The sequence below is a fragment of the Delphinapterus leucas genome, chromosome 2 (genome assembly GCF_059928025.1).
Source record: "Delphinapterus leucas isolate spDelLeu-1000000601 "Yukka" chromosome 2, BTC_Dleu_Yukka2, whole genome shotgun sequence".
NCBI classification, from domain to species: Eukaryota; Metazoa; Chordata; class Mammalia; order Artiodactyla; family Monodontidae; genus Delphinapterus; species Delphinapterus leucas.
The window spans coordinates 75,772,873-75,795,332 of NC_143130.1; the positions used below are offsets into that span (position 1 = coordinate 75,772,873).

A 22,460-nucleotide genomic window follows, 5' to 3' on the forward strand; every position below is an offset into this window, starting at 1 on the left:
GTACTTTATCTAGAGACTATTAACATTTGTCCATTTAATGTGACTAGGTGGGGCCTTCTTATTTTGTTTGTATTTTAAGTATATATGTTTCTTCTACTAAGCCATGAGCTTTCTAAGGGCTAGAGCTGTGTATGACTGATTTGTGGATTTTCAATGCCTGAACCAAGTCCAGAGTACTTGTATAAGTCCTTGTTGAGTATTCATGTAAGAAATGTGTGAATAGAAGTGAATGAATTTCTTTTAAACATCTTTAGGTGAAACTAAAGAGCCACTTGAAATCTCTACATTAAAACAAGATATGCATGTTTCACAAGATAGTTTAACAGCTGGAGTTGAAGCAATTAGATCTGTAGACATCATTAATATGCTGCTGAAATTTGAAATCAAAGAGGTGTGTAATTTTCATCTGTTTTTATAAAATGAGGTGGATAAATAATGGATATTTGGAATTACCTCTAATAAAGTAAACTTGTAGATTATTGATATGGATAGAAAAAGCTTACAAAGGCTGTTTGTAATTTGTATGTAGAAATGTTTAAAAATTTGAGAGTTTGCTAAAGATGAGTTATATTTGGGGGATATAATATTTACAGAGAAAATGGTAATATGCCCTGTAACAGGCTTTTCAAATGATTTTAGGGCAGTTGGAATGTGGCCTGCTTTGGATTTTATATAGGGAAGGCAGGAAAGGGAAAAATGACAGAGAAATTCTTTGCAAATTTTAGAAACCATTAATAGAATAAAACACAATATGCCTACATTTAAAAAATGTTATATTACCATTACCTGCTTTCCACCTGCAGATTCTTAAGGTAAGGTTAAATGAATTTTCCTCTTCTGTGTTCACACACATAACAGATATTCATTGCATGTACTAAGTGCTAAGGATACAGAAGTAAAAGACAAACTCTGAACTCAAACAAGAAAACAATTAAAATTTTTGTTAAGTACTTCCATTAAAAATGTGCCCAGGGAGCTTGTGGCAGTGATGGTAGGAAGAGGGCATCTAAGCAGTCTGAAAGAGTCAGGGAAGATAACCTGGAAGAAGTGAGATTTAGTTGAATTTTTAAAGAAGAAGAAGATACAGTCTGAGGAAAGGAGTTTAGGAAAGGGGCTGGGACAGGGTAGAAAGAGGGACAGGCACACATGTGTGTATGTGGGAAAGCATCGCGGATACAGGGACTTAGAAGAATTTTCTCCAAAATCCCTTCATTGTTAAATAGCTGTGCAGAGGTTATGTTCTATCTTTGAGTCAAAAATAATAAACTTTTAAACAAATGAGCGCTACTTTTTTGATCTGAAATACATGTTTTGAAACTAACTTCCTTCATGCTAAACCTCTGCTGTTTTTCTGGTTAATGTTACAGTTATTGAAGATTTTTAGGCTTTGATAATTGAAACATTGATAAATGAATAATTCTATTTGCAAATGGGTTTCATTAACATATGTACATATAAAACCTGTAAGTCCTTTTTAATATTATTTGTAATACATATAATTACAGTTCCCTTCCCTTAGGACAGTGATTAGGGTGGGGGGAAGCAATTTGCATCCTCCCCTCAAGCTGATAATTAGCATTGTCTGAAGACATTTTTGGTTGTCACTATCCAGAGAGAGAGTGGGCTACTGGTAACAAGTGGGTAGAGGCCAGTGATGCCACTAAACAGCCTACAGTGCATGGGACTACTCCCCACTGGAAAGAATTATCCAGCCCCAGATGTCAGTGGTGCCAAGGTTGAGAAACCTTGCCTTAGGAGTAGTTTAAAAATTGACTGTTTATCTCAGACTTTCAGATCTAGTCTGACACCATCCATCAGACTAGGACTTCCGGGAATTAGGCAGAACAACTTTTTTTTTTCATAACTATCTTGAAATCCATTAAAATACAGTGACAGTGCTTTAAAAGTCTGAATAAGTAAGTGGGCCTTCCAAAGTAAATAACCCTAGGTAATTTCCAGGCACAAATAGAAGTGAACATCTTTACGCTGTATGAATATTTTGATAATATCATTCCGGATGATTATTAAATTAACTTATCTTCAGTGTATATTAGTGAAATAGTTTGTGGTAATATTGGTACCTTTTTCTAGGTCGTGATTACTTTGATGGAAAAAGCAGAAAAGAAAGGAAGGCCTTTATGTGAACTAAATGTCCTGCAGCTTGGACTGGAAGCTAGAGTTAAAGCCTACGACCTGACTGCTGAAGCTTATCTAAAAAAAATTAGTATGCAATGCTTTGAGTTCACTGGTAAGTGTGAAGTATAGTCTCTGTAAATTGTGCATGTAATAGGCAGATGGTCACTACCTTTTTATCAACATGAAGCATATTTATTAGTGTCACCATAATTATTTAAAGTTATTACATTAATATGAAGTAATTTGATAGTTAAAATTCATTATGTAGTTATTTATCATAAAGTAAGTCTATATCTAAATATTTAGCACAAAGTAGAATATATCTAAAAGAAAAATGAGGCATATGTCTTCAGCACATAACACTTCAGTACTTATGAAAAGCAACATAACATTATAACTGTGCTCTGAGAACAATACCCAGGTATAGAGCCCAGGGACCCTTTTTGAAAGGTGAGTTAATTTACTAGGAAGTAACTTTTTTTCTTTGGTCTTTTATTTATTTTAAAATTACATAAGTGTTTTTTATTTGTGCTTAATGACATTAATATATACTTGTGAAAAATAAAAATTAAACAACCCAGAAATATATAGAGGAAAAATTTAACATCACCTTGTAGTCTCTTCAGCCTTTCAGATTCACTTTCTAAATTGCACCAAGCCAACTTTTAAAGTTGGTATGGGTGTTTAAAGTTATAGGAGCTCTATGGGGTAACTTTAAGTAAAGCAAACTTGTATTGAGAATAATCACTAGTTTAAGTATTTTATAGCTTTGTCCTTTATTATGATTTGTTCAAATAAGTAATACCAGTAGTACCAAATGTTATAGCGTTTATAATTGGCCAGTGCTGTTTTTTTTGTGTTTTTTGGAGTTTCTTTAATTTTTTTTTCAAAGCCAGCTTTATTGAGATACGATTTATATACAGTAAATTCACCCTTTTTAGCGTACAACTCTGAGTTTTGACAAACGTATATTTGTGTAACTGGCTGGTCTATTTTTAAATACATTTGAAATGTCTAAAACGACTTAATAATGAACCTACCCTCTCTTTTTTCTCTTTTAGACTCTAAAGGAGAACCTCTTCACATTATTAACTCTTCTAATGTAACAGATGAACCCCTTCTGAAAATGTTATTGAAAAAGGTAGTTTCATTTCTAGGATTCTTTAATATTTGCATATATGAAATTATGTCATCCCCTTGTATATAATATCTTGGTTTTCTCCCCTAAAATTTTTCATCCTAAAACTGGTTAATTATAGTGATTTATGCAAGCATCTGACAATCCTGGATAATTTCAGTAAACTTCTGAGTTAATCCTATGTTTTTGAATAAGTAGATGTATACAAAGTTCCATTGTAATTTGAAGCAAAATCTATTTTAATCTAGATACACTGACAGTTTCCCCTACCTTGAGCATTTCCTGCCAGGTAGGATAAGGAGTTCGGGTTTTTGCTTCTGTAGAATATAAGAAATGCTTATGTGGTCATGTTTTTGGCATGTTCTTCTTTGCCTTTAAGAAATATGTTTACAGTGTTTTCATAGCATACTTTGAAAAGTAAAGAATATATATATATTTTTTCAGTGTGTGAATTTTTAGTGTTTGCAACCCAGTGGCTTTATCCTCCATTATTTGTAGGCAGACAGTGATGGACCAGAATTTAAAACCATCCATGACAGTACCAAACAAAGACTTCAGGTAAACCTTTTCTAATTCACTATAAGGTTAGATTATAGTAATGATTAAATCTAGCTTCAAAGCCATCTTCAGTTGTGAGATTGTGAGCCCTAAAATTAGAATAAGGGTGGTGATAATAATAGGTTTAATTTTGTAGATAAAAGAAATGGATGGAGAGTTGAAATAAAGTTATTACAAAAGTTGATTTGATTTCCTAAAGGACTCCTTGTTTCCCAGATATTAATTAATGATTCCTTATTGTACACAAATGAAATATTTTTTAAGGAAATTTTGTTCACTATGGTTATTTGGCGTAGTGTTGATGGAAGCATTAAACATTTGAATGAATTGGCTTTAGTATTAGGAAAAAATTAAGGGTAAGGCTAAAAGTATGGCTCGGTACAGACATTGGTCATCATCCATTTGAGCGTGTATAGTCTGTCTTGGGACCATCCGTAAGGGGACCGACCAACCTAAGGCTGATAATACTTCTTGTATCTTTACTTAAAGCCTATCAAGTTCCATTGAGGTTAGAATTACTGTTGGGTGTGGGAGTGGGCAGTGTTGGTTTATTGTCTGGTAAAGGTTAACAAAGTAATAGTGAGTTCTTTCTCAAAAAAGAAGTCCTTAGTTGAACTATTCTTGTGCTACTTGTATATGTTGAGGTTTGACATAAAAATGTTTCCATATCTGAAATCTGCCTCTCTAATTGTTCATTATCTTAGGTTTCATTTTCATCCTTAAACTTAGTTCTTCATTTGGAAGCTTTACTGTCCTTCATGGATTTTTTATCATCTGCTTTTCCATCCTCTGAACCTTCTAAGAAGGAATCGGAGCTGAAGCCACTTATGGGGGAGTCCAGAAGTATCATTGCCAAAACTGGTATTAACTTTTGAGTCATGGTTTAATACTTTCTGTCTGAACTTTAATAATCATATAATAACATGTATTTTCAAGCTAAGATAACTGTTTATCACCTTAATGTTTTAGCTGCTTTGACAGATGAGGTTGGTTTCAAAAGAAAGCAGATTTTATCCCTATGGTATAATAGAGCAGTTTAGTGAGAGATTTTAAATAAGTGTTTAATATTTATCACGTATTTATATTTGATTTCACTGCCTAGCTTTTATGTAAAATAAAGTTGTATATACTTTGCATTGATGTCTCTGTAACCTTCACTCCAGTGAAAGTGAGGAAGTAATTAAAATATGAACACAATCATGCATAGTAACAAAGGCCCATTTCAGTCAGTCAGTTAAAACTACCTGGTGCTCAACAGTTTTCAGCTTTGCAAAACACAAAAGGAACAATCTCATGGAAGAGACAGACTCACTTTGGTTTCTAACCAAAACTGTATTTAAGTCACATAGAGATATGGGCACATGCCACAATTTGTGCTGTGAAATATTAGATGTGGTGTAGCGTGAGTGAACATGTGCCTGTTTTTAAACCAAATATCATTTTAATTATTTTTCTTTCATGTCATATGATGTGAGTATCTAACATCTGGTAATTTAATTTTCAGACCATTACCTAGTTGTATTATATCTATATTACTGGCATCTTTAAAGTGAAAACTGTTAGTAATATTAGATCTGATACAAGGATGAGATTTTTTTTTTTTTACCAGGGAGCAGAGCAGTATTTTTGCATTAAACTAGAGTAAAAGAGTTTTACCTTCTTCATCTTTAATGTACTTGTTACATTAATATCCATGGAAATACTTACATAACATATACATACATATACACGCACATGCACACAGTTGAATAAATGAAAAAGCAATGTTTAAGCTCACAATAAACTACAAAAAATAGTAATCCAAAGAAACAATCTTCTAGTTATGCCAAATAGCTATTTTTTATGGTTTGATTTTGCTACTTTAAATCTTAAAGGAAAAAAAAAATCCCTTTTATCATCTCGGTGATTAAGGACTGATGTCCCCATACTTTTACAGTTTTATAGGAAAAAGTGTTTCCTCCAGTCAAGACAAATCTCTAGGAAATTATATCTTAAATTTATCAATCAGGACCTAGACTAAAATAGATTAAGAGAATCCATTTGATTGTGATTTTTATACACGTGCACAGACACAAATACACATTATAAAATAATTTTTTGTTTTTTCTTAACTTTAGCCCTTTATGTTCATCTCTTATAGAACTTTTTTTAGGATTCTTCATGGAGAAACATAATATAATCTAGGGAAGTTGTCTCTATAGTTAATAACATGTATGTGTCATAGTTAATAATACATATTTTACTGTCATCACTATTTCAATTTTTCATGAAATATTTTTCTTTGATCTAATATATGATATGAAAAGGAGTTCCAAATCAAAATTTAGCTCTAATGGAATCTTAGAATTCTAATATAGGGGGTTTCCTTTTTCCCCACAAGAAAAATTACAGTAAAGTTTCCATCTAGCAAAATTATACTTATAAGGTGCTAGTAAACGTTGCCTTTATTTTTAATTTGGCTGGAAATATGCTACTTGCTGTCTGATTGACATTTAAAAATAATATTAATTATATGTAATCTTAATGGAGACCTTTTTGGTTCTTCATAGTTCATAATGTACTTTTATTTTAGTGATTTTGGGATTATTTTATGTTATATCATCTTTGCACTTTGCTAATCACTAGGATTCTATTACTTTTCAGTATCCAGCAACACTTCTCAAGATGATGTGTTTGATTTAAAGGTCATAGCTGAATTAAATGCATTTAATGTCTTTGTCTGTGATCAGAAGTATAATATTGCAGATATTAGAATACATGGTAAGTAACTTTTTCTTGGTGTAGGTATTTCTGTTTCTTTACATAGACCTTCAGGAAGAATGAGCTTGTTGCACGGTAGATTTCTCATGAGTCGTCTTTTGGTTTACTTATATTGAAGATTCTTGCAAACTTTTCAAAGATGTGCTTTGAAATGTTAGAAGTAAATTTGGTATGATTCATGACTGATGTGAGACATTCCTTATGTTAAAAAATTTTTCAGAATAAGTCTAAGGCTTAATCTCATGTTCTGTTTGCATTTTCAGAATAATATAACTTTAAACTGAGAAATGAATATCATAACATCTCACTGAGTAAAGAAAATGTCATTACCCTGTTTCCCTTGTCTTTTGTGCTTATATAGCATCAGGAAGAGAAGTTTCTAAAAGAAATTTTGTAAGCTTTACTCATCATCAGCCTCATATAAAGATGAGTTCATATTATACCATGGGTTCTGGAGCCAGCCTGCCAAGGTTCAAATTTTGGCTCTAACACTTACTGGCTGACCTTGAGCAAATTAATTAATGTTTCCGTGCCTGAGTTCCCTCTTCTGTAAAATGGAGATAGTTATAGTAATTATTCATGGAATTGTTATGAGGATTAAGTTTACAAATTTACATGTATTAAGAAAAGTGCCTGGTATGTACATAATAAGCAGTTAACAAGGGGTTAGAAAATCAGTTCCATTCAACAAACGTTACTGAGTATCTGTTTATGCATAGCATGGTAATGATTTAGGTTCATTCTTGGGGCTTAGCTGTAGGCATTCTCTCATTCACTCTGAGGAGTGGTTTTAGAAATCATTCCTTTAGAAATTATGAGAATGACAAACATTTTTTTGGAGAGAAATGTTAAAAGATTGTGTTTTAGATACAGTTTACTGTAGAAAGAATAGTATTTATTCATCAAATTATATTTAATTATAATTCCAATTCTTTAGTTTTCAGAGTAATAGTTTCATTATATAACATTTGTAAAATAACTGTTTAACAAATGTTAGGTGTCACCATAAATGACCGATTCTGATCTTACTAACGCACAGGATACTTGTGTTTGGAGATCTGTGATTTTCTTTGACATTTGATTTCTTTTGTTTTAAAATTTCCACAAAGTTTATGTATGAGATGCTTCTAGAACTTAAAGATATTATAATCTTTCTTAGGTATCTCATACATAGAAGTAGTTACCTTTGGGACTTCCCTGGTGGTCCAGTGGTTAAGACTTTGCACTTCCAGTGCAAGGGGCATGGGTTGTATCCCTAGTCGGGGAACTAAGATCCCACATTCCCACATGCCACTTGGTGTGGCCAAAAAAAAAAAAAAAGAAAAAAGAAGTTGTTACCTTTAATATGTCTAATAGTGAGTAATTTTTATCTGTTCTCTATCTTGGTAGTATATTATTGAATTAAAAACCACTAAATTAGTTCACTTGGATTAGGTGAAAAGTGTTGTGTTTCCCACAGGAATGGATGCCTCTATTTCTGTGAGGCCAAAGCAGACCGACATGTTTGCCAGACTTAAGGATATCATAGTTACGAATGTTGATTCGACTTCCATTCACAAAAAGGTAATTAAAAGATACGTTTCTATATTGAAATTTATTTCTGTTATTTGGGGCTTGAGTTGCCTTTAATCATTTGTTCAGTGTATATTATGTATCAGGCCTTTTGTTAGGGAGTAAGCATGAATATGGTCATCATCTGCTTTCACAGTATATATAGACTAGGTGATTTGTAGGTTATTTCTAACCAGTTAAGTGATTGATAAAACTTCTTTTATAGATATAGGAAAAAGTTATTGTCAAGTTAAATGTTTTTAACTAATTTGTTGAAGGTTCAATTTAAGTGATGCTTCTTTATATATCAAGGATTCTGTAATAAGGAAACTTATTTATAATACAGTGATACAGCTCTTTTGATATAATAACCAGTTAATTTAATACTTTTAGGCTGTCTCTATTTTGGGAGATGAAGTCTTTAGGTTCCAAATGACTCTTTATCCAGACGCCACAGAAGGAAAGGCCTATGCTGATATGTCTAAAGTAGATGGCAAACTTACTCTCAGAGTGGGTTGTATTCAAATTGTTTATGTTCATAAATTCTTCATGTCTCTTTTGGTAAGTTTATTTTTAAAATATATTTATTTCTCATTGACACCTAAGTATCTTTGCCTATACATCTGAACCTAGGTAGTCAAAATCTTTACTAATGGGGCCGTGTGATAAAGTCCCAATTGCTGAATAGAATATTACAATTAAGGAAATCCTTTACATCATGGATAACTAAATGAATTTTTGTTATCATTGTTTTGAACCTGTGAATGATCATTCTTTAACATTTCCATAGTTATATATTTTGAAAGTACTTTCTGATGTTTTAATTAGGCTTTTCAGTGTTATTTGTTTTATGAGAGACCCTTAAAAGGTACTTAGCGAAAAGAATCTTTTAAGGAGGTCATCAGGCATTTGAAGGACTAATACTGGAGCTTACAGCTTTTGATTATAATTATGATCAAGGCCATAAAATTCTTTTAATTATTTATTTCCATGTAAGTGTCATGGGCTGAAGAGTTTAATTTGCCTATGCCTCTTAGCAGGGCTGTTAATCAAAGCTTTTAAGTTATGGATTTCTACCTAAACCATCATGTTTTATTTTTCTGGAAAGTAATTTATTTGGAGGGGTGTTAGTTTAATAAACTAAATAAACCATTTACATTATTAATGGAAGAATATTGCTTCCAGTCCTTTTCTCCATTGGGAAAAATCTTTCCGTTTTTAGTTGAAGTTGAGGTGAAAGATCTCACTCTAAATAAAGAATTTTTGACTCTTATTAATGATTGCAAGATTGTAAACACTTCAGCACCTTTGCTCATGTTAGAGTACACTTAAGAAAAGAACCTTTAGAAATAAGCGGGCAAAACCTTAGTTTCTAAAACTAAGGACTAAAACTAATAGACTTTATTCCTATGACCTAGAGGTACAGAATTAAAGCAACTTTGGGAGATGTAAAGAGTTCTCCTTCATCTTTTTATTTAAATTTGAATTAAGATGACAACATTCATGAGTAAAAGGGATATTTTAAAAAGTATTGTTACCAAAATTTGTCAAAAAACAAATAATTCTGAAATACATAAAGTGAAAGTTAAAGGATTCTTTCTTCCACTTGTTAATTATCACAGAGTGTAACTTTCTAGACTTTACTTCATGTACACAGTCATAAATAACGTTTCTTTTATATCACCTCTTTTTTTCAGTTTTTCTTTTTTAAAGTTTTTCCTTTTAAAAATAAATCCTGTTTTGGGGGAACTCTAAATACCAGTATCTTCCAACAGAACTTCCTCAACAATTTTCAAACTGCCAAAGAAGCTTTGAGCACAGCTACAGTCCAGGCTGCAGAAAGAGCTGCTTCCAGCATGAAAGACTTGGCTGAAAAGAGCTTCCGCCTTTTGATGGATATCAATTTGAAAGCACCAGTTATTATCATTCCTCAGTCTTCAGTATCGCCTAATGCTGTTATAGCAGATCTGGGCTTAATCAAAGTTGAAAACCAATTTAGTGTAGTTTCTGTGGAACAGTATTCTCTTCCCCCAGTCATTGATAAAATGAACATCCAACTCACTCAGCTGAAGCTGTCCAGGTATAAATATATAATCCAATGGCAAATTACTTACTAGAAATAGAATTTTCATAAAATCTTTGCCAGGGGTAAAACACTCTAGTGATTTATGGTTCTTATTCCTTATTCTAATTATGAAACCTTGACTGTTGGTTTTTGGTTAGTGGTTTATAATGGTGGATCTCATAGAATCTACATTTTGTCTTACTAAATTTATAACGTGTTTTTTTCACTTTATAAAAATTTCCTATTATAAAATTATAGTTTACTCAATAATACTTAATTTAGATTTATTTATTTTCTCTGCACATAGCTATTTTCATTTCTGTACAGAGACAAAGACTTCTTAAAATGTAATAAAATTTAGGATTTATTTCTCATTTCCAAACCTTGTCACATTTAGGAATTCTCAGTAAGATATCTAATGGATTATCAAATCCAAATGGGAAAGTGTTCGCTCTGTTGAATGACAAGAGTAACTTATTTGGTGGTTCAAATGTTTGTTGGCAGGCAGGCTAGATATGACTGTTATAATATGCTTGTTTAACTTCTAGGTTTGGTGAGTTTTTCCCTTTGAGTTTGGAGAAGTACTAATAACATAAACCTAAGGGCTAAGTAGAGTATCACTTTCTTTGTCCTCCAATTTTAGGAGGATATAACATTTGTTTGTATGACGCTGGACTCGTTGCTATTAAATATCCTTGTGAAAGATAGTAAATAGTGCAATAGTCATACTTCATGAAATTTGTCTCTTTGAAATCAGCATTACATAGGGTTTGTTTTACATAGCTCTGCATATAAACTTGAATTATTCTGATGCAGATTGATTTGTGAAAAGAAACATGTTCTAAAAGAACTCTGATAGCAGCCTTTAGTGTTTAGAAAAATGCTCCATGGAAACTGTTACACAGTATGATAGTCTTCATTTTAAAATGTAGATTTTAGAAATGTAAAATAAATTCTTATTTATCTTTCAGAACAATTTTGCAGGCTGGCTTACCACAGCATGACATTGAAATTTTGAAACCAGTCAACATGCTTTTATCCATACAGCGAAATTTAGCAGCATCATGGTATGTGAAAATTCCAGGGATGGAGATAAAAGGAAAACTAAAACCTATGCAGGTAAGTATATGTATAAAATACATGAAAATTGCTAGATAGGCTTTTATCATTGATCACAGTGTAGTTCAAGTGGACATCAGAAGTGATAATACATTGAAAGGGAATGCTTTGTTAACTGGAAATGAAGTTATCCTAGTTTCCCACACTTTTCTTTATTTCACATTAATTGGATATTTGGTAAAACCAAGCAAGAACTCTGAGGTTAAAAGCTATGGAGTCTACAGAAAATATTATTAGTAATTTTAGAAAATTCTATTAAAGTTTTAAGGCAGTTAAATTATAAGACACGGTAAAGTGATATTTAGATACCACATTCAAAGCACCTTAGTAGTATTTTTAATGTATAGAAGCACTCTTTTATAGAAAAGTGGACATTTTCAATAGGTGAATATGTTTATTTGGTAAGCATATAAACAGCAATACTTTTTTTTAACATCTTTATTGGAGTATAATTGCTTTACAATGGTGTGTTAGTTTCTGCTTTATAACAAAGTAAATCAGATATACATACATCCCCCTATCTCTTCCCTCTTGTGTCTCCCTCCCACCTTCCCTATCCCCCCCCACAGGTGGTCACAAAGCACCAAGTAAACAGCAATATTTTTAATACTGTAGTTAGCAGGTCATATGTAGGCTCACAGGAAGAGATGATACTGGTCGAAGATGGTCGTGGAAGTATAGGAATCTTACGGTTCTAGTGCGTCTGTGGGTGAAACTGATGAAGCCAAACAGTAGGGGATAGGGAAAGGGAGGGAGTGGCTAAACAGAATGTGTGAAAGACAAATAAAAATTTAGTAGTTTAGTGGTTTCTGATGTCTGTGATTATTTCAGAGTTAGTTCTAAGATTAAACAAGAAGGGTCAAAGGAGCAGAGTCCTACTAGGGAAGATGTTAAAATTGAAGTTTGTTGTAGGAATGAAAGAATGAAAGATCCCTATCTGTAGTATGAGTAGATATGATCTATGAAGAAGAACATCTGTTCAGGGTATTGATAGAGACTTTTCTATTCTGGAATACGAGACTGTTCTCTTAAATTCTCCCTTGCTAAGGTTAGCTCTCAGAGCTAATATTTGATCCTTTTCAAATATTAGGAGGTGGTGAAGTTAGCTGTTCTTCAGGCAGCTGTGATATCTTGGTTGGTGTCACAAGTGGGAATAAGTATACAAAGAAGTCCTAGGGAGTTAAAGTGACATCTGTTATCTAAGGACTAGGGCTTGGAGCAAATAAGAAATCCCTGGTCATTGTCTCTTGCTAAAATATCTCCCCAGTTTCATTTAGGCTGGGAATCAGGCAATTTCCTTGCTGATTGGGACCTAATTTGGGGGACATAGGGTACTCTGATGTTCAGAAGAAAAGGTGCTATGAATGTGTCTGTGTGAATTTGTGTTTAGGTACTTGAAAAAGGCCTTTTGGACCACTATATGTGTACGGGAAGTGTACAAGAGATGGAAGGATTAAAAGGTTTAATGGATCTTAGCAGCCAGTAGCATCTTTGTTTGTTCTAGCAGCTTCATGTTGTTATGCAGCCACCCATGAGGTAGATGATATTATTCCTATTTTAAAGATTAAGAAACTTGAGTTAGGGACTTCCCTGGTGGCACAGTGGTTAAGAGCCTGCCTGCCAATATAGGGGACACGGGTTCGAGCCCTGGTCCGGGAAGATCCCACATGCCGCGGAGCAACTAAGCCCGTGTGCCACAACTACTGAGCCTGCACTCTAGAGCCTGTGAACCGCAACCACTGAAGCCTGTGCGCCTGGAGCTGGTGCTCTGCAGCAAGAGAAGCCACCGCAATGAGAAGCCCACGCACCGCGATGAAGAGTAGCCTCCGCTCACCCCAACTAGGGAAGGCCCGTGCGCAGCAATGAAGACCCAGTGCAGCCAAAAATAAATAAATCTAAAAAAAAAAAGCTGCATTGCAGGAGAGCATCTTTTTTCTTCTTGGTAGAGACTGGAAACTGAACAGCATTCTTCCTGTATTGAGTTTGGAGGAGAGTAAATAATGTGGAGGAAAAATCCAGTAGTGGATGTAAAGAGAGAGAAGCAGAATGGAGATGAGGAACTAGGGAGAGGGGAGAGGGACACAGGTCCAGGAACAGGACAAGATAGATAGTAGCAGTTAAGGCAGGAAGAAGGGAGTACCGGAAGTAGGGGCTTGGATATGAGTGGAGGCAGATGCGTGTTTACACACAGGAGTAATGTCTAATACTGTACAACATGAAATACTTTTATCCTGGTATTCATGGTCAGAACTTGCTTTTTTTTTTTTTTTTTTAGTTAGATGTACAATTAGTTAATTTGAGGGACCATAAATTAAGACATAGATATTATATTTTGCATTTTTTATTACTTTGTATTAACAACAGCCTATTGTTGCTTTCTAGGTTGCTCTCAGTAAAGATGACTTAACAGTTTTAATGAAAATTTTGGTAGAGAATGTTGGAGAAGCTTCTTCACAGCCAAGCCCTACACAGTCTACCCAGGAGGCTATAAGAGTAAGAAAAGACGTTTCCAGTAGACCTGACCACCTCAAAGGTATAAATTGATGGAGATTTTTGCTTTGATTATAGAGAAAAATCAGTATTAATGCCATATTTACTGTTGTTTTTAGTTGTCCAGCATAATGTGGTGTGAATGATCCAGCATTGTATTATTTGCTGTGGAAAATCAGCTGGGGCTGCCTTGAAGCTCCCAGGGGAAGGAGATAGGCTCATTGCTCTAAATGGAGGGCCCACCTCTTATCGCCTGCATGGTGCATATTTGCCCTTTATTTGTGAAAGGTGAATTTGTCCAATATAAGGGACACTGAGGGGGTGTATTTTGAGAAAAAGCAAAGTAGGCATGTAGCATAGTAAGGTCCAAAACTAATTGAGAGAAAAGGACCTTGGTGTCATACTCAGATGACTGGTCCATAAAAAAGGAAGATATTCTTGTTTAGTAACAGCATTACTTATCTGGCTTCACTGGGGAGTGTGATAGTCAGATACATAAAGGAGTTTCCCAGATTATTAAAATTGAATCTTTCAAAAGCTCTGAACCTTTTAAATTCAGCCATTTTTAAAAGATAATTTTTCTAAAATATAAGGTTTCTTTTTGCTTTCTTGAACAATTATATAGAATAATTTTATAATTGCACTCTTTTCATCATTTAAAATCGTTATGTGAATATCATATGTTTTATTTTAGACTGTGAATAGGTTAATATTTCCATGGCTAAAAAGAGATGAAGTGTTCCTTTTCCATATAATAAATGGCCCCAGACTGCTGTGCTTTTATAATTTTCAGGTCATCAGCTGTTACTTATGACAACAGTCGGTAAAACCGCCAGTTAATAACACTGTACCAGCACTGCTTCACCTATAGTTAGGTCTGGTGTGTTTTGAAATCACAAAACAAATGACTAGAGCAGTGTGAAAAATAAGGTTTTTCGTTCAGGATAGTTATGAGTACTACATGAGTTTAGTGAGGTCAGCATCTTCTCCCAGGTTAAGTTCATGCCACTGTATAGACAGATGCTAGATAAGTAGGCTGTAGCTCCGGTTAGACAGGAACTATGTACACATGAATAAACTGTAGCAGGCAAGCTTTATGTGATTAAGGATCTCTTTATGTTCAGCTGTGGTCAATTCCTGTCTCTGGTTCAGGCTATACAGTTAATGTGGTACTTGGGAAAACTTGTGAGTTCAGATGGAAAAGCTACAAAGATGATGAAGATTGGAATGTAAATTATTTTCAGGAAAGGTAAAGGAAAAAAACCCTAGAGCTTTCCAACTTGGAGAAGCCTTTATCTGGTTAAAGTTATGCAGTGTTTGCTCTTCCAGTAACTTGTACAGTAAGAGTAGACTTTCCTATAAATGACCAAAAGAATAGAATCAATCTCCAAAAGAGATTGCAGAATCACTTTGTAAGAGTGATTGAAAGCAATATGTATTGTTCTTTGTCTAAAAAGTTTCTGCCTAAAGATGAGGGGAGAGACTGAATTATTTAAGTCTCTTTCACCTCAGAATTCCGAAGGCTCCCTGTCCCAAATTATATTTGAGCTCCCCTCGACTCTGCTTTTGAATTACATTCTGTTCTTCTTGTAAAGGTAATGGATTGGGTGATATAGGTAATTAAAGATAGTGAGACGTGAACTACACTAGCAGAGGATCTTTTACTGACTGGCTGTCTGTTTTAGGACAAAGTATTTTACTTTTCTCTACCTCCTATTTCATAATCTCTTGAGAATGGCTTGCAACCAGTTATGTGAAATGCTTTGATAATTATAAACTTTCATGAAGTAGTCTTGCTCTGGATGGGCTTTTTAAAAAAAGTTGTCTTGATACTCTTTGCAAGGCCCTCTCTCTTTTTATTTTAATTTTTATTTATCTATTTATATATATATATTTTGCGGTACACGGGCCTCTCACTGTTGTGGCCTCTCCCGTTGCGGAGCACAGGCTCCAGACGTGCAGGCTCAGCGGCCATGTCTCACGAGCCCAGCCGCTCCGCGGCATGTGGGATCTTCCTGGGCTGGGGCACGAACCCGTGTCCCCTGCATCAGCAGGCAGACTCTCAACCACTGCACCACCAGGGAAGCCCCTCTCTTTTTATTTTTAATGTAGATAGTCTGGCTCTATCACTTTGCCTTGTATTAAATATATATGGAATACATGCCATTTTTGTTAATTGTCTCATAATGATTTAAAGAATCCTTGAAAATATGATATAAATTTAGAATCTTAGCTTTTAAAATATGTATAAAATCATATACATACTTAAAAGCTTTTTAATTTTCATATTTATGTTTAAACCCTCAGAACAAGAAGATGGGACAGACTCAAAGCTTTCTTTGGATCAGAATGTCACTCTCCAGTTTGACTTTCACTTTGAATCTCTTTCTATTATACTTTATAACAGTGATCCCCACCAGGTATGTAGTTAATGTTTGCATCTAGGAATATGTCTTTAGCTCTTGATATTCAATTTTAGAATGTTGTCGTTTTTTTCTTTTTTCTTTTTTTTTTGTGGTATGTGGGCCTTTCACTGTTGTGGCCTCTCCGGTTGCGGAGCACAGGCTCCGGACACGCAGGCTCAGTGGCCGTGGCTCATGGTCCCAGCCACTTCGCGGCATGTGGGATCTTCCCGGACCAGGGCACGAACCCGCGTCCCCTGCATCGGCAGGCGGACTCTCAACCACTGCGCCACCAGGGAAGCCCTGCATGCGGGCTCTTTCACTGAGGCTTGTGGGCTCAGTAGTTGAGGCGCGTGGGCTTAGGTGCCCCGTGGCATGTGGGATCTTAGTTCCCCGACCAGGGTTTGAACCTGCCTCCCCTGCATTGGAAGGCAGATTCTTTACCACTGGACCACCAGGGAAGTACCAGTGTTTTTAATCTTACTAGGCCAAGGAAAAGTTCTTACTTTTTTCCAAGTAATATCAGCACTAAAACACAACCTATCTCTAGGAGAAGAATTTTATATATGAGTAATTAATTATATGTACAGTTTTATTACATAGCTAGATATATATGCATATTTAACTAAGGAAAATAATTTAGTAGTGGCTTTGGAACCTTAGAGGATTATTTTTAAATTCGTGATTATCCATGATATATAAGCATTAATTATGTTTCTCTTGAATAAATTTTATATGTAGTAGATACATATTAAGGATACTGATGAGTGAATTGAGGAACCAGGGTCTAGTGCCATTATGATTTGAACCACATAATGTGTAATAGATATTTTAGAAAGCTATTTTTTTATTATATAGGTAGTATCTTCTAATAAATGTTTTTGATTTTATCAATTAATATCTCATAATACTCATACATATGGTACCCATAATATGCACTGATTGTAAGTATTATATCTGTTGTTTATGTCCATTTATATGTTTTCTTATGTTTCATATTTTCTAAACGTTATACAATATTCATACATTGTTATTGTTGGGCCTTGGGCTAGTGTCTGTCATTTGTGCAATGGACTGCCTTAATTTCATTCTTTTTTCCAAATTTTATTGAAGTATAGATGATTTACAGTATTGTGTTAATTTCTGCTGTGTATCAAAGTGATTCGGTTATACATATATATATTCTTTTTTTATATTCTTTTCCATTATAGTATATCACAGGATATTGAATATAGTTCCTTGTGCTATACAGTAGGACCTTGTTGTTTATCCATCCTGTGTATAATAGTTCGCATCTGCTAATCCCAAACTCCCAATCCTTCCCTCCCCCTTGACAACCAGAAGTGTGTTCTCTTTATCTATGAGTCTGTTTGTGTTTCGTAGATATGTTCATTTGTGTCATACTTTAGATTCCACATATAAGTGATATCGTATGGTATTTGTCTTTCTCTTCCTGACTTACTTTGCTCAATATGATAATCTGCAGGTCTATCCATGTTGCTGCAAATGGCATTATTTCCTTCTTTTTATGGCTGAGGAGTATTCCATTGTATACATGTACTACATCTTCTTTATCCATTCATCTGTTGATGGACATTGAGGTTGTTTCCTTGTCTTGGCTATTGTGAATAGTGCTGCTGTGAACATAGGGGTGCATGTATCTTTTTGAATTATATTTTTGTCTGAATATATGCCCAGGAGTGGGATTGCTGGATCATATGGCAACTCTATTTTTAGTTTTTTGAGGAACATATATACTGTTTTCCATAGTGGCTGTGCCAATTTCTATAACAGTGTAGGAGGGTTCCCTTTTCTCCACACCCCCTCCAGCATTTGTTATTTGTAGACATTTTAATGTTGGCCATTCTGACTGGTGTGAGTTGACTGCCTTAATTTCTAATGTTTAATGTTAAGAAAAAGATCAGAAAATGACGTAATGGAAAATGAACAGTTAAATGGATTCTTCATTTCAGTTAAGGTACTATCGTTCTACTGGTTTCTCAGCCTTAGAATCTTGGTGTCTTCTTTTACTTCTTTGTAGACCTTCTTTATTCATTTAGATAGAGTACTGTCAGTTTTTTCTTTGAGTGAACAATTTGTTCTTTCCTGGCAGTTTTCACTGCTGCTTTATTTGAAACTTCTTAGCTCACACAGTACTGCAGTGGCTTCCTTGTTTGTTGCTCCTTTTCCTTTCATGCATCCTAGACATTGGCACAAGTCAGTTTCCTCAGTTAATCTTATGTAGCCGTTTACAACTTCCCATTCTACTTAGAAAGCATTCAGTGTTATGTTATGTGAATTTTAACTTATTAGAAAAATTCATTGGCTCCAAATTGTCTACATCAGTAACCATATCACAAACGCTATTATATTGTGATCAGTAGACGTGTCACTGGTCATTTCTATTAATAGTTACAGATCACAAGTTTGTGAACTATTTACATTTTTATAAATTAAAGGCATTCCAAGTTTTCCAATAATAATTTCATTCTGACCCACTTACATGCCTTGTACTCTTTTGAGTGAGAGAAGGTAGGGAGTTATAACCAGTGTGCCAAGAATTGCGCATCACCAGTACCCTTTTATCAATGCCATGGTCTGTAGTGAGCAACTATGACTGAACTGATCATCTTTACTTCCCCGAATTTTTGGTTTTTTTTTTTTTTGGTTGGTTATAAAGATTGAGGTCCTTTTTCCTTAAAGTTTAAATATTTGGATTAGGATCTGAGACCACGATTAGACCTCCACATTTCTTTCCAGACATCATTCCCTACCTTTCTTTTATTGGAATATTTAAGCCTAAGATGCCAGTGTGTACCTTGTGCCCTCAGAGCATCTTGAATTGTTTGCTCATGTTTTATCCCCATCTAGAATGTCTTCTACCCCTCATAGCCTATCTCATTCCACTCAGTCTCTCAAGCTCAGTTAGTTCTCAACCTTCTTCATGAATTTTTCCCAGCCCACAATGATCTCTTTGACCCTATGAGCTTTTGCTGTTTATATTCTTTACCTAATCACTTAATATCCTTTGTGGAATATGGGAAGATATAAGTGTGAATAAATAAGTGACGATATATCATTTTTTAATTATTTACAACTTACAGCATCTCCTTGGGATGTTCCTTGTAATGTATTTCTATTGTATTTTTTCAATTAGAGTATAAGCTCACTGAGATCACCTACCATGTCTTATCCTTTCTCATAAAGCCTTTAGTTTCTCTCACAGAGTGTTTTACAGAAGAGCTCATTAAATATTGGGTTGGCCAAAAAGTTTGTTTGGTTTTAAGTAAAAATAAAAGACCTTTTTCATTTTCACCAAGAAGTTTATTGAACAATGTATTCATTAACCAAACGAACATTTTGGCCAACCCAATATTTGTAAGTTAGCATAATTGATTGACAGTTTCCTGGGTTTTTAATTTGCATTGAATTGTAAATTAGAAATTTTTATGTATTAACCCTTGTTGAAGATCAGCACACACACTTATATATTTATTTGTATGTGCACATACAGTCACAAACATGCTCTTTGTTCCAGTTTTAACACACATACTTTAAAAATTTGTGGTATGGATTTGCTTTTTTTTTTTTTTACATCTTTATTGGAGTATAATTGCTTTACAATGGTGTGTTAGTTTCTGCTTTATAACAAAGTGAATCAGTTATACATATGTTCCCATATCTCTTCCCTCTTACGTTGGATTTGCTTTTAACCTCTGAGTTAAGAAATATGTTTAAAAGTAATTACATAACACCTGAAGATAATTGATTCTTTTGCTTGAAAAATATACCACAGGAATCCAAACTTTCATTTCATAATGACAGTTTCCGGCTTGGTGAACTCAGACTACATCTTATGGCCTCTTCAGGGAAGATGTTTAAGGATGGCTCAATGAATGTCAATATTAAACTTAAGACATGCACCCTTGATGATCTCAGAGAAGGAATTGAGAGAGCAACATCAAGGTTTGTCATCTCTGAATTTGCCGCACATTATATAAGGTTGACATTGCACTTGGCACTGCTACCAGGCATTGATTGCTCAGCTTAAGATTGTCAGAAGGGGTCTTTTGATCATCTTTTTTGGGATTCTGTTTCTTGGGATTATCAAAAGACGTCTTTGGTCATATTTCAGTTTGAAGTGCATCAAGAAGTAGTGCTAATTTCAGGCTCAGTTGCTTTAAAGTTTGAATGAAAGGAAGTTTAATAATAGAGTATTGTCTTAAATGTGGGAACTAAGAAACTGTAAGAATTTTAATAGTTAAATCCAAATGGGGTGGTTGATTGGTGATATATTTTTCTAAATTGTTCACAGTAGGCAGAATCTTTTTTTCAAAAAAGCCTTAAAGTTATGGATCTTTCTTTTGTTTTATTTTGTCTATATATTTTAAAACAGTTTTGTGAAATTTCTTTAAAAGTTTTAGTAGATCAACTATACTTAAAAAAAGACCCTACAGGATTAAAAAAAAAAATGGAATCCCTAATTTTCACATTATCAACTCATTTTTGAAAGATTAATTTATATCACCCTACTATAAAGTGAGAAACATGCAACTTCAATAGCCTAATTATATTTTTATTCCTTTCCCAAATAGATGCATAATATTTTTGTCCTTGTTTTTTGGAGAAAAACTATTCTGCTACTTGAAGTTGGACCCGTTGAATATGTATTGAATACTTCTGAGCCCTTTGTTTTTCTAAGAGACGAATAAATGAGGAAAGAGTGCTATCATGCAACCAGCTTTTCTGATTTGCAAATTTCATGTCTTGGGGTAGCAATCTAGGCAAGGGTGATAAAGGCCATCCTTCTGTTTCATAGCCTGCTCTTTGCAGTGCACATGAGGATGTGTGGGAATTATTATATCATTGCAGACGCTTGATGAACACTGCCTGATTTGAATTACATTGAATAATTTGGGAGTCAGTTGTATAGGATGATCTTTGGAGACAAATTCTTTCAGGGAGGTTTTATTTTGTAAAATAATATAAAGAGGTTGTCTTTTAAATTTTGTGGGACCACATTAATGTGTTTTGTTAATTGCCAAACTTCCTTTCAGCAGTCATTGTTTTTCTAGTATTACATTATAATTATAAAATATTCTATAATTACTTATTATCATGAACCTTGCTGTGGAGATTAGGAGACCGTGTCTTGGTTGCTGATTAGCTAATTAGACTCGAGTTAACACTGATCTGTTTTCTATTCACAGATTGGAAACTGAAAGGTGAAAGAAAAATTATTAAAATGTATAGGAAATGTTTAATCTTTTTAATTCTTTTAGCAGAAATAAAATAATGAATGTATATATTTTTTCAGAATGATTGATAAGAAGAATGGCCAAGATAACAACAGTTCTATGATTGACATAAGTTACACACAAGACAAGAATGGAAGTCATATTGATGCTGTTCTTGACAAGCTGTATGTTTGTGCCAGTGTGGAATTTCTGATGACTGTGGCAGATTTCTTTATCAAAGCTGTACCTCAGAGTCCAGAAAATATGGCTAAAGAATCACAGATTCCACTGCGACAGACTGCCTTAGCAAAAATCAAGATGGAGAAAGGTTAGCAGAATTTATCTGTCACCTTGTATATTTTACCAAAATTACAAACTGGAAAAAAGAGAAATGGAGAACTTAAGAATGTAAAATTACTCTTTCAAATTTAAATGTATTCAGCAGAAAAACCTTAGTAAGCATAGATTTATTTTATTTTATTTTTTTTTGTGGTATGCGGGCCTCTCACTGTCGTGGCCTCTCCCGTTGGCGGACGCGCAGGCTCAGCGGCCATGGCTCACGGGCCCAGCCGCTCCACGGCATGTGGGATCTTCCCAGACCGGGGCACGAACCCGTGTCCCCTGCATCGGCAGGCGGACTCTCAACCACTGCGCCACCAGGGAAGCCCAAGCATAGATTTTTTTAAGAGAGAGGTGGAGTAAAAATATGTATCGGATCAGGCACCAGGAAACCTCTGCTCTGGTTCCAACTCTGCCATTAGCATTTCTTTACCCATCCAGAAATACAGCCTGTTTTATAAAAAGGGAATCTTTCATTCAAAGAAAATATTTGGAAGAATTAAATCATATTGAAGAGCAATTAAACAGCTGAAAGCAGAGGTGGGAGTATTGGAGGACCCAACATGACACCCCTGGACATCACCTTAGATTCCTTAAAGTTAGCCGAGGGTTTGCGCAGGTCTGGTCTCCGTGTATGCTGGTGCCACTCCCTGACCCATAAACCA

The 22,460-nt window shown here is 34.5% G+C and overlaps 1 protein-coding gene across 4 annotated transcripts in view; it reads left to right on the plus strand.

The window, feature by feature from the left end:
* The window catches only part of VPS13C (vacuolar protein sorting 13 homolog C), a 175,134-nt gene that overhangs the window by 98,450 nt on the left and 54,224 nt on the right, over window positions 1-22,460 (plus strand). For all 4 annotated transcript variants that reach the window (XM_089907142.1, XM_022579675.2, XM_022579677.2 and 1 more), the window contains 14 exons: window positions 255-391; window positions 2,092-2,248; window positions 3,198-3,277; window positions 3,773-3,832; window positions 4,537-4,693; window positions 6,476-6,592; window positions 8,052-8,155; window positions 8,537-8,704; window positions 9,919-10,223; window positions 11,180-11,327; window positions 13,710-13,860; window positions 16,125-16,237; window positions 20,016-20,185; window positions 21,537-21,784. In XM_089907142.1, coding sequence (XP_089763268.1) covers window positions 255-391; window positions 2,092-2,248; window positions 3,198-3,277; window positions 3,773-3,832; window positions 4,537-4,693; window positions 6,476-6,592; window positions 8,052-8,155; window positions 8,537-8,704; window positions 9,919-10,223; window positions 11,180-11,327; window positions 13,710-13,860; window positions 16,125-16,237; window positions 20,016-20,185; window positions 21,537-21,784 — 2,115 coding nt within the window. The remainder of the gene's footprint in view (window positions 1-254; window positions 392-2,091; window positions 2,249-3,197; window positions 3,278-3,772; window positions 3,833-4,536; window positions 4,694-6,475; window positions 6,593-8,051; window positions 8,156-8,536; window positions 8,705-9,918; window positions 10,224-11,179; window positions 11,328-13,709; window positions 13,861-16,124; window positions 16,238-20,015; window positions 20,186-21,536; window positions 21,785-22,460) is intronic.